Source organism: Accipiter gentilis, chromosome 11 (genome assembly GCF_929443795.1).
Source record: "Accipiter gentilis chromosome 11, bAccGen1.1, whole genome shotgun sequence".
In the NCBI taxonomy this organism is placed as follows: domain Eukaryota; kingdom Metazoa; phylum Chordata; class Aves; order Accipitriformes; family Accipitridae; genus Astur; species Astur gentilis.
In genome coordinates, this window is record NC_064890.1 from 17,858,635 (window position 1) to 17,874,519 (window position 15,885).

The 15,885-nt window shown below is 36.0% G+C and overlaps 1 protein-coding gene across 5 annotated transcripts in view; it reads left to right on the forward strand.

Annotated features, from left to right (window-relative positions):
* Positions 1-15,885, forward strand: part of TBC1D22A (TBC1 domain family member 22A) — a 189,686-nt gene that overhangs the window by 76,404 nt on the left and 97,397 nt on the right. For all 5 annotated transcript variants that reach the window (XM_049813947.1, XM_049813948.1, XM_049813951.1 and 2 more), the window contains exon 10: positions 13,125-13,200. In XM_049813947.1, coding sequence (XP_049669904.1) covers positions 13,125-13,200 — 76 coding nt within the window. The remainder of the gene's footprint in view (positions 1-13,124; positions 13,201-15,885) is intronic.

Here is a 15,885-nt window from a genome sequence, read left to right on the forward strand (position 1 = left end):
TTCCAAGATGTCAGTTAATCTTGTAATCTATAGCTGCACGTACTGTCTTACAGCAGTCAATTTTGGATGATGATATGCTGTAATAGTTTTCCTTTACAGTGCTTCATGACTATGTGCTGCAAATTTTTTTTTTAGCTTTTGTTCCAGAAACTGTACATCACTGTGATTTTTCATATTTATTTCAGGAGAACAAATGAGAACTTCTAAAATCATAAGAACATAGGATAATTCTGGTAGGAGGGGGCCTCTACAGGTCATCTAGTCCAACCTCCTGCTCAAAGTAGGGTCAGTTCTAAGGTCAGATTAACTTGCTCAGGGCTTTGTCCAGTTGGGTCTTGAAACCTCCAAGGATGGAGACTGCACAATCTCAGGGGGTTAACTTGATCCAATGCTTTATTGTCCTCATGTTGAAAAAGTTTTTATCTATAGCCAGAAGGAATGCTTCTTGTTTGTTTATGCTGCTTATCTTGTATCCTCCCACTATGCACCACTATTAAAAGCAGCACTCTGTCTTCCTTATATGTTTTAGCAGGCTGCTATTGGGCGCCTCTGAAGCTGCCTTTTCTTCAGGCTGAACAAACCCAGTTCCCTCAGCCTCTCACAGAGCATGTGCTCTGTACTTCTGAGCGTCTTGGTGACCTTTTGCCCTTACTCCAGTTTATTCATGTTTATCTTGTGTTAGGGTCCCAAAAACTGGATGTGGTATTCTAGATGTGGTCTTGAAATACAAAAAATTATTTTTAATCATTACAGTAAAGGTGACTGAACTCTGGAACCGTTTGGTCAGAGAGGTTGTAGAGCCTTGGTCTTAGGAGTTCAAAACCTGACTGCACATGGCCTTGAGCAGCTTGCTCCAGGTGGCCCTACTTTGGGCAGGGGTTGGGCTTAGATGGTGTCCAGAGGTCCCTGCCAACCTCAGTGATTCCACAATGAGTGCTGAGTGGGGATAATCACTTCCCTTAATTTACTGAGCCAGGAGGCTGCTGGCTCCCTTTGCTGCCAGGGCATACCACTGGCTCAGACTGAGCTTGCTGTCTGTTGAGACTTCCAGGTCCTTTTCCACAGAACTCCTTCCTAGCCAGTTTGTCTCCAGCCTGTATTCTTGCAAGATGCAATAATGCTGATTTACAAAAATTTGTTTCTGAGAGGGTGTGTGGCCATGTGCAAAATATAGCTAAATAAGACCACCGTTCTTGATTATTTTCAGTGCATTAGTTGGAAATTTCTTGGGTTTTTTATCTATATTACAGTATTTTGGTGCATTCCTATTGTGAATAAGAATCATGTATTCCTAGGTTTTCTTTATAGCTGGTCAATTTCCAAAACTATTTTTTCTCTCATTTCAAGTTGAACAATCAAAAGATAAAGCATTTCAGATGCCAATCCACCATGCTCATGATAAAGCTGGTTGACTTTAGAACAATTCTAAATTGTAGGTGACGCATGAGTATTTTTTGCTTTTTCACCTGTAGGATAATGGCTGTGCATATGGGAAAACTAGAACTTATCCCGCAGGTATTTTTCTACTTAATTAAGTAGACATTCCCATATATCCATCATAATTAGCTTTTTTTGTTACTAAATCATCTTTTATAACACTTTCCTCAAAACAGGAAATGTTCAAGTAAAAAGTTCACGCTGATCTGTGCCACCTGAAAATGTAATGCTCATACATAAAATAGAGTATAGTTCTTCATTTTAAGCTCAAGTATAATGGTAATAAAGTAACCAAAGGGGAAATATATGCATTACATAATGACCTAACCAGATGTATTAAAAATAGCAATAAAATATCATTATTTATCAGGGCCTGGGAATTTTTCGAATAAAAGGGAGATAATTTATTTCTGGGGACTGGAGTATACTGAGGTATATATTAGCTATTTCTATGGCTGATTAAATAGCAAGACTTATGATCTGCAAAGGGAATCCTGCAAAGTTCTTTCTTGCTCCTGAGTTCTGGAAAGTTGTTGCTAATGTGTGCCTCAAGTCTGAATTATGGGTGGATGGAATGCTGCTTGGAAAGGCTTTCAGAGGTCTGCGGGAACAGATCAATAGCATCAATATGCAGCTCAAATGTTGAGAAGTATGTGCAGAAATAACTGACGCTAGCTCTTCTGAAAATTCTTCACAGGACCTTCCAAAGGTTTATTTTTAAGGCAAAAGTAGGTTGAAGATGGCTTTCTTTGTACCTTTTCATTAAACTGCAAGACAAGTTTCTTGATTATGTCTGCAGTTCATTTGGGTAGCTAGTTTAGGGTTATGATAAATTGCAGATCTGTTGTCTGAGAATATGGGTTTGTTAGCCAAGATAGACAGATGCAAGGAATATGTGCTGTAAGTGTCTGCATCTGTCTGTTACCTGTCTCTTGTCATGTGAACCATGTGTCTATTGCATATGTGTTTTCAGGCATGGGTCAAGTTTCTGTATCACAGGTACCGCAGGGACTACCTGTGCAAATGCAGTGATAGCTTGTCTGGGGTTTCTGGATATGCATCAGCCCAGCGCTTCTGGTAGACTTAGCTAAATGGAGAAAGTAGTCTTTCCTATAGTCTTTCCTCCCACCTTCCTCAGCTGAACATAGCACCACAAATGCGGTACCTTCAGGGAAGATGTGATATATGACATAACTGTCTCCCAAGCAGTCTTCAGAGTCTCCCCTAACGTTATATAGTTGATACTGAAAGACAGTACTGCAGTTGTGCTCCAATTTCTGTATAAACAGATCCTAATGCCAGTCAGAAATGTATGTTTTAGAAATGTGGAAGTCCTGTCAAGAATTCTCAGAAATACTCGAGTAGTTATTTCTGTATGTAGTTCTTTTAACATTTGAGCTGCATATTCATGTTCTGTGTCTATTCCTGCAGCTGCTAGCGCTGTAACTCCATCTGTGAGATAGAACTTTTATATGGTAGTAACTGTTCAGTGATTTTCAGAAATCCAGATTTTTCATTTAATGCTAGTGTCCTGTCCAAGTTGGATCCTGAGAATGACAAAACATGGTGGGTTTTTTTCTTGAAGCTATGACTATTCTAAAGAAAAACAATGGATTGCTTGGTCAGAATTGTGTTTTAAAACACTTATAAAAGTAACAGCTTTTTATTTTAGAATTGAAGTGCGATTTGTGCTGTAAAACTTCATGAACGATAATAAGTATAATTATAGGGAAGACTGCTGATGATTGCAAACAGATTGCTCCATTTTGCTGAAAGTGAGTTTGTTATTGGTTGGAGGCTTCTATTCTGATGAATAAACAATAGTTTGGGATTACTGTTATTCTTTTCATTATCAGTGGCTTCCATAAAGCTGTTTCTAAATTATGAATAATGTTAAATCCAAATATCCAGTTTCTCAAATTTAGATATTAATTGGAAAGTCATAAACATGACATTTACTGAGAAGTAGGTTCTGCAATTAGGGTGGGAATGTGTGCTTGTTCAGGATTCTGGAATGGCTTTTCTTCTAATGAGAAATGGACAACTTCAACATTTTTAGTAATCACTTATCAAATGATACCCCTAAACATTATTTTTCTGTTACTCCATCTGCATGTCATATATGAGATTCAAATCTTCTGAAACATAAGCATGGTTACAACAGGTGCTTCTATCCAGAATCCTTTCTATATTCATGTTCAGATGTCTGCTTCTATTTTTCTTACATAATCTGTTGGAGGAAATACTGTTCTATGGTGTTTTAAACTTAGAGTGAAAGAAAAGATGATTAAAAGTAGAACAAGCATCTAGAAATTTTTCTGTAAGTAGGTTTTACCTTTCTCAATTCAAAATAATGTTCTTACACAGAATACATATAAATTACTGTTAAGAATGAATATCATTAAGGGCAGACTTTTTTGAGGGCAAAACACATGCAGTATTCTGTCATTCTGTGTGACTTTTCCTTTTCCAAAGGACCTTCAGATCTCCAAAGCATTGTTTGAAGCTTCTCTTCATAGAGTTCTTTGAAGACTTTATTAGTACCTGAAGGAAAAAAAAAACGTACATTTTATTGAACAATGCTAGGAAGTTAATAAACAAACTCAGGCAGTAGAGTTGTTAACTACGAGCTGATGGAATGTAATTAACACAGTTGCTATGTTAGTCCTGTTCTTTTGATATGACAGTAATTAAATCATGTCTGTTATTTTCTGTTCAAAACTTCAAGTAGTTAAAATGTAAAAAAAAAAAAAAAAGCATGTCTGCTATGCTCTTCCTGTATGGCTCTTGAGTAGGTTTAGTCTGAGCAGCTAAGGACTGTATCATGGTTGTTGATGATCTGGCCTCAGACAGATTGTTTCAAAGTAGATCCTGAAACTCTTGATGTACCAAAACCTGAGACTAAAAATGTCGGCATTTTATATTTTTGGAATAAATCATCCTTCAAACTCGGCTACACTGAGACTGTCATTAACAATGAGCCTGAGTCATATAGGATAAGTGTCTACTTTGGAAAGTATAAATAGTACATTGATATAGAAGAATTGCAATTAAATCTATTGTTTGTGATATCACTGAACTGTATAGTACGAGCATGCCACAACAATATGCTTTATATGAAAATTGCTGAGTTCGGACTAGCGCCTGTCCATGAGAGATCTTTTGGGAGTCTCCTGAAATTTCTAGGGTCTTGCTTGGTCGCTGGAGGACTTATAATCCTCCCTATCAGTTTGAGAAGATTGAATGCATCATTAGGATACTGTGCATCAGGATGCCTCGTAAGAATTTCAGAGGCAATGGCTAGCTCTGCTCAGTGTCAAATATATCTGTAATTACCTCCTGTGAGGGTCTCTGGTAATGGGTAAACAAGAAGATCAATGCTGAAAACTGTTTTGGTATGAGAGGTATGGAATAGGGTGGGTATGACATCAGATTTTGAAAATGATTTCAAGGGGATTCAGGAAAGCACAGACAATTAGACGTGCATCAGAAAGATTTGTAGAAAGTGTAAAAATAAACAGAATTAATGGTTAAAGGATAAACCCCATATTATTCAGTATTTTCTATAACTCCTGTAAAGCAGCAAAAATCTGGCAGCTTTTGGAAGGCATCAGTGAGCCTATGAACAACTGTATGGTTTAATTGTGTTTCCAAAATGCATTTTGATCAAGTCCTTTACCAGAAGTTCATAAAGAAGCTAAGCATCCATGGTAGAAGCATTGCCTGTTACCACATGGGGAGGAGAAGTGTTTATATAAGCAGTCTTCGAAGGAGAAAACATCACTTTGCTACTTTTAAAACCTAAAATGAGCTTGTGCTCAGTATGCTGTTCTAATCCCTTCTGTCCATCCCATTTTGAAATGATGGATTGAAAGTTAAAAAAATAATAATGGAGCAAGAAAAGTGTGATCAAAGCTATGGAACAGTTTCTGGGTGATGGATTATGTTCTTCAGCTTGGATGACTTAGCTAAGTGGAGGAATGTAATAGAAGTCTTTAGAATGATGAGCTGCGTGAAGAATGTGAATAGGGAGTAGTTGCTTTCCCTCTCTTCTGATGCAAGACCTAGGTAATATCTCTTAATACTGCTGAGTGATAGGCTTAAAAAGGAGTGGTTGAGTAACTAAGCTGCAGGGCTGCTTGACAAAGGATGAAAAGCATTTTACATGGGTTTAGCACCTGAATAGTTTGAAGTTTGGTTGAAGAAAATTCTTTAAACAACTTTAATTACCAAGATACCACCTTGAGTTAGGGAAGTCTCAGTGCTGCAAACTGGAAACTGAAAGAATGCTGGAAGCATTCACTGCAGGCTTATTTTACTTCTATTGTCCCCTGTGGTCCTTTGCTGCTGACTGCTCTTAAAAGGAAAAAACAAGGTGGTTCTTTTGTTTGGTCCAGTAGCCAATTTTAAGTTGGTAACAACAAGCCTTTGTTGGGATTTCAGGTATCGGAAAATTGAGGGCATCAGTAGGATTTGTCTTGAGGGCTATAGTTGTTTTTCAGGACAGGTGTCTTCAGAAGCTCTTAAGGAGCCTGTGTATCTTTGGAATCCAATAATGCAGTTTTCTAGCCTGTCACCGAGAGTAAAATTTTCAGGAAGAGAACAAATCTATTTGTAATTGGCTCTGTATACTTATATTAAAGGCATTGTTTTCTGTGTTTTAGATTAAATATACTGTGCCATCAGTATACCTCAGTATAAAAATATTTTTATCTTCTACCTAAGATTTACAGCATCAGCTTTTGGGATCCTAAGTGTCCATATTTATGATTTCTAGCTTTTACCTGGATATGAACTGTTGTCCGGCCTACGCCATAATCCAAAAATATACCCTGAGCACTTCTTTTATTGTTACTTTAACAGTTGCTGTAATTTAGAATACATCCACTTGTATAAAACTGAGGTTTGATTACATAGCCCATTAGAAGATTGGGTCTTTGATTCTGACACTATGGATACCATAATCATATGAGAATCAGTACCTAGTTCTTAAGATGTTGCTTTTTCCATCCTGTTATGTAGAAATAAATATGATACTGTTTTCCATGTAGAAAATTTTGGGCTGCAACATTTGTAAATCTCTTTCCTACTGCTTAGGACATTTTACGTTTCAAAAGTCAGGCTTAATAATTACAAAGGCTGAAGGATCATTTCTTTTAAAGGAAGTATCTTGGAGTAATTATGGAACATTCTATGGAATATGTGCAAACAGCATACTCCCAGCACACTTGTGCATTTGTTCTTGTGCATGCGTTCTCTCTCTCTCTCCTAAACTGTATTTGAGATTGAATTTACATTATAATCTCCAGTTTCAGGAAACATTTTGGGTAAACTGTGCCTACCATTGATAGTGTTGATATATGCGTTGGCTATCATCATGTAAGTGTCATGCTTCCCTCCCACCTGCCCCCACCTTTTTGTGTAACCTGAGAGCAAGGTGAACCAAGATTTTTTAATTGGAGTTTGCTTAGAGGATTCGCAAATGTGTGAATGAAGTACTTAAATGAGTTCTAAAAATAAAATTGAGAAGATCGCTTTCTGAGATAATGAGATAAATATACACCTTCAGAAAGCTTTTATTCTTTCAGTTGTCTTTTGCTCATGTGATAATATACTTGAACATACCTAAATTGATGTATAGGAATTCTTAAATATACATCAGTAGAGAAAACAGACATCTAGGTATGCTGTATACAGATTGCTTAATGTATTCTTTATATTTAAGAGCTCTGATCTGATTGATAAAACCTTATTAAAAGCAAGCAAACAACACATGAACATTTTGTGTCAAAACTTTCCATTTGCTTCTGTAAGTGGTTCTGATATTTTCAACAGTACGTTGTTGGTGAACAGCTTGTGTGACCTGAAAAGAATGAGAAGTACTGTGCCTATAGTTGTGCTTGGCTGCAGTCATTCTAGTCAAATTATTGACGATGTTTTTTCTTTTCAATTTGGCTGGCCCTATTCCTCTTTCTGTGATGACATAAATGGTTGTTTTCCTTTCCTCTTCGGCTTTCTTCTTCTTTTAAAATTATCCCGTCAGCACCTATTTATAGAAAAAGATGGGTGACTTTTTGTTTAGCCTGCAAAGCCTGAATTTTCAAAATAGAAAAATTCCTGATAATGATAACTGTAGTAAAGGTCATATGGGCAATATATTACATAGTGCAGTATCATTCAGAGGCCGTTGTTTCCCCAAGGTTCTTAGCTTAGAGAGTTGCAAATTTGTTTCATTTTCTGACCCTGGGAAACAATTTTTAATACTCTGAAATTCCTTCTATATATTTTTAAATAATATAAATCAGTGCAGAAGGGCAAATGATCTAAAATATTAAAATTTCTAATGTGTAGATAAGAAAAGTTGCATTTTGAAACTTGAAAATATTTCCTAAGGAATGAGTAGAAAAAGTAATATAGTGTTTTCATTTCTGTGGAAGTATATAAAGTGTAAATATATCTGTTTATATATACACAGAGAAGGATATATGTACATACATTACTTATAAATTTATTATATATAATTATTAACATACATACGTTAATATATTTATATCTAGTAGTAAGTATTTGATTCCTTCTCTGCATGCTTGCAGCTGCCTTTGTACTTATATACCAGATGGCATTCACAAATGCTGTTTACATTCCTTTTTTCCCATGTAATTGAAATAATTCAAGAAGTTGGAAAGAAAGATTTTCAGATTTATTACGGACTCATTGTTATGAAGTATCTGTAGTATTTTGGAAGAGATTTAAAATTAAAATAATGGAGGTATGTTGAACTTACTGAACAGTTGCTTCGGAAGTACATTTAACATGCACTTAAAAAGCATCTGTGTTTTTTTTAGCACTCAATCATAAGTTAGTAGTATTTCGAACAGATAGCTGTCAGTACTGTGGCTGCCTATGGTGATTGGAAATGGAGTATATTTGTTAGAATATGCATCAGAGTGACTAATAAGAATTTCATTGATATACATGGTTGAAAATAGTAGAATCTACTTTGGTATTTTATTCCTGGTAGATGAATAAAAAATGCTAGAGGGGTATGGTGTAGATACTGCACCATTTGGAGGATATTAAGAATGCAAGTAGGGCCATCCATAGTTCACTCAATATCACTTTCTCAGTGTATCCACAGAAAAGGTTACTTTAGGACTTACTTTTCAAGGTAAACACCTTTCCAAGATATTGAAAATGTAAGGAATTACCTGTTGTGGTTTAACCCCAGCTGGCAGCTAAGCACCACGCAGCCACTCACTCCCCGCCCCCGCAGTGGGATGGGGGAGAGAAGCAGGAAAAAAAGTAAAACTCGTGGGCTGAGATAAAGACAGTTTAATAGGACAGAAAAGGAAGGGAAAACAATAATAATAATATTAGAATGTATAAAACAAGTGACGCACAACACAGTTACTCACCACCCTCTGACAATGCCCAGCCAATCCCTGAGCCGTGGTGCCCCCCTGGCCAGCTCCACCCAGTTTAGATACTGGGCATGACATCATATGGTATGTAATACACCTTTGGCTCATTTGGGTCGGCTGTCCCAGCTGTGCCTCCTCCCAGCTTCTTGTGCACTCCCAGCCTCCGCTGGCAGGGCAGTATGAGAAGCTGAGAAGTCCTTGACTTAGTACAAAAACTGCTTAGCAACAACTAAAACATCAGTGTGTTATCAACATCATTCTCATCCTAAATCCAAAACCCAGGACTATACCAGCTACTAAGAAGACAACTATTTAAGCCAAACCCAGGACATTACCTAATGTTTTGTCATGTTTAGTGAAGGCTATAATTGAAATACTTTATTTTAAATTATAATGATTATTTTTTGAGAAGTCCTGCCAGACCTAGTTGTAGTTGCAGGGCAGTGAGGTGGTTATACTAGCCTCTACAGAATAAGTACAGATTACTAACACAAAAATTTGAGACTGAAGCAAGTTTTAAGCCCTTGTGACCTTACAGAGTCTTAACCTTTGTATTGTAAGGTGAAACTAATTATGTGTCAGAGTCTGAACTAGATTTTCTAACCACTCAGCTGTGAAGTGGGTTAGCGTAGTTCACTGAAAGTATGTTGGAAGCTGAGCAGAACGTCAATTTAGATATTGCACGCCAATGCATGAATTTTTTATGCTTATCATGGATTCTGTTGTGTATTCATGCATACTTTTTCATATGTGAATACTTACTAAAAAGTGTCACCAACAGCGGTTAGAAATATAAGGCATTTTATGTTAACTGTTTGCTGAAGATCTGTTGAGGCAAGGCAATCCTGATCTCGGTTACTTATGACTTTTTCAGAGTTTGTCTTTTGCTTAGTATCAACGCTCAAAGTTACACAAGGAATAAATTAGGAACTATAACAAAAATTTGCAGGATAAGTAATGAAATGTTCTTGTGAGAACCGACAGCTGTGAGTAGGAATAGTTAGGGGAGTTGAATACTGAAATGCTTCTTTCTTCAAAAGTTAGTAGAGAACTTGTATTGGGTTTACGTGGCAAAGTTTTGGTAGCAGAGGAGCTGCAGGGGTGTCTTCTGTGAGAAGAAGCCCCATGTCAGACAGCCAGGCCCAGCCAGCTCCAAGATGGACCGGTTGCTAGCCCAAGCCGAGCCCATTGGTGATGCTGGTGGTGCCTCTGTGGTAACATATTTAAGAAAGGGTAGAAAGCAGTGCACAGCAGCTGTGAGAGAGGAGTGAGAGAAACAACCCTGCAGATACCAAAGTCAAAGAAGAAGGAGGGGGAGGAGGTGCTCCAGGAGCAGAGATTTCTTTGTAGCCTGTGGTGAAGACCATGGTGAGGCAGGCTGTCCCCCCACAGCCCATGGAGGTCCACGGTGGAGCAGATACTGACCCTGCAACCCATGGAGGGACCCCACACCAAAGTAGGTAGAGATCCCTTAATGAAAGCTGCAGCCTGTGGAGAGGAGCCTGCGCAAGAGCAGGCTTTCTGACAGGACATACCGTCCACGGGGAGTGGCAGAGATGAAGTGTTATGAACCGACCACAACCCCCATTCCTCACCCCCCTGTGCCTCTTGGCAGGGAGGAGGTAGAAGAGTTGGGAGTAAAGTTGATTCAAATTTTGAAGCTGGTGTTGCCAATTAAATTGTATGGTAGAGGAATTTAAAATCTTAACCACTGTACTTCTATATTGTCCCGAGCAATAATTCATTAATTTCATGAGTTTCTCACATTTTTTTCTTTAACTGTGTTACTAGCTTTTTCTTCTACATGTAAGCACAAAGGGAGCAAGAATTGTAGATAACAGAGTAGTTTTGATGTTTACAAAGTCCTTCTCACAGTTTTGCAAACTCCAGAAAGTCAATTACAAGTGCCATAGGAGGGAATATGTAGTGTTGTTTAATTAGAAGAGAGAACTGGGGGAGCCAATAAAGATCTTTCCAGTTAGATGAGTCAGCACAAATAGAAGAGTGACTCCCCAGCTGTGTTCATTTGCAGCTGAAATAATGAAAAGAAAAATAAATGAATAGTCAAAAGATAAAATGTAGTGGAGAGCAAACATACCTGTCTTCAAATCCAAGATGGCAGTTTTGGGTTGCATTTCCAGGTGTATACAAAGTAAATAATGCTTTGAGAAAGAAAACAGTTTCAGATTCATAGATCCCAGTTGGGAGTTGCACCACCTGGGGAGAGACTGATGACTGAAGTAGTAGTGTTTTAGTTCTGTGTTGGCTTTCAGTGTTAAATACATGAAGACACTTTTACAGAGGATCTGTTATAGATGACATAATTGAGTACCCTATTGCTGTACTTTGAGTACAGTACTACTTCTAGAAATACCAGTTAACTTTTTTTAAATAAGTAAATAGAACAGTATATAAACATTTGAAAAAAAAAATGAATACAGTTTTCATTGTTAGAGTAGGTTCTGTAATGAAAATGAATATACTGTTTCCTGAAGATGCAGTATCCTGGATATGATACATGACTAATACAGGAGTGTGTCAGACTTGTATAAAAGGTGTTATCACAGTGCATGGGGTAGTTTCTCTGTCCCTGAAGTAAGATTATAGTAGATTTGAATTCTGTGTGAGACTTTCCATTCTTTCTATTTTGATGCTTTATTGCCCAACTGAGGATGCTCATGTTCTATTTGAGAGACAAGGCCAGCAAGATGAAATGGTTGCCTATTTTAGTTGGTCATTCCTGTGGGAAATTCCAAAATTCAGAGAATTTTCCTTATTGACACTGTTTTAGTTTATGCATTGGTTTCTAATATGAAATACTGTGAAAGTGCTACTGCTAGGCCAGTAGAGAACTTTGCTATAATTTTTTAAATAGCTACTACTGGGGTCAGTTACAAGTGGTTGGAGCACGTACTAGACTTTTTGATACTGTAACCCACTTGCTGGCTGATGTACTATAATCAACAGAATTATTAGTGCATAATTTTCCCTTGCGAACTTTTGGGTTTCATACTTTATGGCAGCTTTATAGAATTTGAAGATTAAATTGCAATTCAGTTTCATAAAACAAATCAAAATAACCCTCCCCATGTGAATATAGTCAGGAAAGTCAACATGGCCTTTTTTTTTAATTAAAAAAATGTCTTAAGATACATAAAAATGAACTGATATTCATCCATTTTACTCTAAGGCCAAGTTAAAATTTGAAATCAAGTAAAGAAAAATTAATATTAGAACATCAGTGAAAATTTTTTTTAGGATGATTTTTGGCATAGTTGCTCAGTTCTGCATTTGATTTTCATAAAGGAATTATTAAAATAATAGCAGTTGATACGAAAAATCCTTTACCCTGGTTTTCTGGGTAGGTAGTGGTTATATGAAAACAACTTTACATAGCAACTTTCTTTTAAAATATATATTGGCAGTTTTCTTTTCTTGAATCTCTCTATAAAACTATAACAAAATGAGTTGAGTGGAGGGGATTGTCAATCAAATATTCAGAAACATTGCTGTGTATTTAAATAATGTCTTTATTTAAAAACATTGATCACTTTGGAGTTAAAGTGGAGATACCTTTCTTTTTCTCGTTACTTCAGACTCTAGTATATATTATAGAGCTGCAGTCCAAAAATAAAAAATCCAGTTAGAGTTAATACATTCAAAAAAATACATGCAAATACCCTGCTATTTTAGCTATGTAGCTTGCATGTTAGGTTTTGATTCATGATATTAACTGTAACCTTGGGTTCAGAACAGTCATGACTCCATTGAAATAGACTTTTGATTTCTTATGCTGCTGGAAGGTGTTATTCTGAACTTCTAAAGATCAAATTCTTATCCTGTCACTGATTAGGGTTTAATTTTTCAATTTCCTACATTATTTGTGGTAGAATTGTAAATTTATGAGAAAAAAAATCACCTTAAAAAAACCCTCTAGCATGGCACCTTTTGGCATTTAAGATGACAGCCTTTTAAAGCTACTTGGACTTCTGCAATAAAGCTGTAACTTCCGGGGCACTAGATTAGTGAGTAGAGAGCAACTGATGCAGTAATAGCTATAGGGTATACTGTTAGAGATGGGGACTGGAAGTAGGACTATACAATGTGATGCTTTACTCCTCAACGGTAGAATTAGACCCAGGAAATGTAAAAACAAAACACAAACACCTTAAAACATAGAAAAATAAATGGATTGAGATACATAATTGAAGGAAAATAAACTCCCTCCGCCCCCAAACTTATACTTGTATATGGTCTCTTCTTCAGGATAACTACACATTCGCACAGCCAGGAATTCAGAAGAAAGTGAAAATGTTGGAAGAACTTGTTAGTCGGATTGATGGTAAGTCTTAAAAGCTAAGCTAATTTCTAACTGGTGTTTCACTGGAAGTGTTTCGTTAAAACGTTTGCAAGAAGTCAAGCGAACATCACTGCAGTTATGTATGAAAGTGGGGTTACATCACCTTCCTCACATGAGGTGTCATAATCAATTTGTGGCACACTGGCCTTTGCAAGATCACTGTCGTGTATCATTTAAAAGAAAGCCACTGGAGCATGAGCCACTTTCATTACTTTTTATTAAGGCAATATAATCAAAATTCACTGGCAATTTCTTTGCAGCAGAGTAATGACCACATACAAAAGGCAGCCAGTATTCATTTCATATTAAGCTCAATGATTGTTGTAATTCGGGCAAGTCACAGTGGTTGTTTATGGTTGTCCTTCGGTACTATGTTTTGTGCCTTTGTGCTTCGTTTTGCTATCTGGAATGCCTGAATAATTTCTCTGTGGAATCCACTTAATTATGAGCTCTGGAAATAACATCTTTAATATTATAGATAAATTACAGTGTGTGCAGGGGTAATTTTAGATTGTGCTTTCATGTTTTAGCAGGGCACTTTGAAATATTTTCTACCTTCATCCTTAAAATAATTCCCTTCATGAAATGCTGACTGTCATATTGCTAGAAGAGAGTTTAATTAAATGAAATGCAAGAGATAATGCTTGCCCATTCTAAACATACTCTCTTGATAGTTTGTTAAATTAATGAACAGAGTATTAACAAAATGTTGCCAAGCAGAACCAGGCATATATTTGTGACACTAGCCTGTCAATGATGAGATAGAAAAAATATTTCTTGTGTAGCTTAGTATTTGGTAATCTTCTTGGAAAGATTAATTCCATCTTTTCATTACACATACTGTGAGGGTTTTTTGTTCCAGTGCTTACCATAGCATATTTTGGGTTGGCCTGCACATATTTGCATCTTGAATATTTGATAATGCTCTTTGCGTCCTTTTAGGATGTTAAAGTATTTCTAATGATTAAAAACTAAAGGCAGGAGAACAATGCTTATGTAATATTACACTATAAATGTAAATGTATGTAAAACTTTTTGTTGTAGATGTAACTTTTGTTTGAATGTGAAAAATGTAAGGGGATACTTTTGTATATAGGGTAGTGATACATTTATATTAAAAATATCTTTAAAACTGTGTTTTGTTACTTCAGAAATAGTCTAACTGCTTGCAGTGTGACTTTTTGTATATCATTTTATGCTTATATCAATATTGGAGTTTACATTTGAATTACTTATAGAAGCAAATGATTATGTACTAAATGAAGTGTATAATTATAATGCCTATACATAGTCTTCCAGAACTTGGCCAATGAACATTTATATAAACAAATTCTTTAACCAAGTTTTCAAAATGAAAAATACCATTCTGATAATCAACCTTATTGTTTGGTGTAATAAAAATTTAAATATAATACAATATATTATTGTTTAGTTTCTAAGAAAGAAAGAAATGCTGAAGGCTTATTTGTACATTCAGTGCTTTAGGGATTAAATAACTTTTCTCAATGGTTAGGTTTGGGAAGCATTATTTTTAAGGCTTCACACTTAAAAAAAATAAGACAGACAGTTGTAGCAAGTAAGTGTGTTTTCTTAAACTGTCCTTTACCAGGCTTTGTAACTGAAAGTAAAGTGTAGGTTCCTGATATTTATCTGATATAAAATAATTTTGTGAGGTCTTTATAGGACTGTATTTAATAGGACATTGTTGAAGTAGTTCCACATCAAAAACTGTAGTTGTTTATTGTTCTAAATGTGGATCCAATATTTTATTCAATGTTTTTTGATCTAAATTGTATAGTATTTAGTAAAGGAGGCAACCAATACAATGTATATTTAATGTTGAACTATATGTTATAGCAGATTTTGTATCAATGTCTGTGATTGTAGATAACTGCCAAGATTTTTTAAAAATGAAAATGGGTACTGAACTATACCTTTTCTACGCTAGAATTTTTTTTTATAGTTTTTAACAGACATCATGAGTGTTTGCTAGTTAATGTTGATTTTTTTTATACTGTCCTAAATACTTACAAAGTAACATCTTAGATCAATCTTAACTCTAGGTCTTTTATATGGTTGAGTAGTAGAGGATGGTTTCCTTGTTTTGAGCAGTATAGTTGGAGAAAGCAAAGCAAAATCCCAGCTTTAAGGAATTGGTCATCTTATAGCAGGTATATTTTGCAGATTGTCTGTATGACATACCTGCTGTAGCATATGTAGAAAATAGGTTAAAGGAAACGACTTAAAAAAATGATGGCAATTATAACACTCCAGAGAGAGGGAAATTTCATTACACTTTTTTTCATTGTAGAAACTATGAAGTATTTTAAAAAGTTGTCATTGCTATTTTAAAAGGAAACCAGTAAGATTTGGATGTAGTTGACATTATGGAAACGTAGCACTATTTAAGTTATATGGAGCCTATGGAAGTCAGTTTTCCAAAGCTCTGCTCTTTCCTCTCATGATCTTTCTTGATCTAAGGGGACAGGGCCAACTTAGATAAGGCTGTGTAGAGTCTTGTCCGGTTGAGTTTTGAATAACTCCAGGGATAGAGGTTCTGCAGCCTCTTTGGGTAGGACTGTTCAAGGGGTTGACTACCATAATTGTGATTTTTTTAATATTTTTTTTTAATATACCTAATCAGATTTTTTGTTTATGGAACTGATG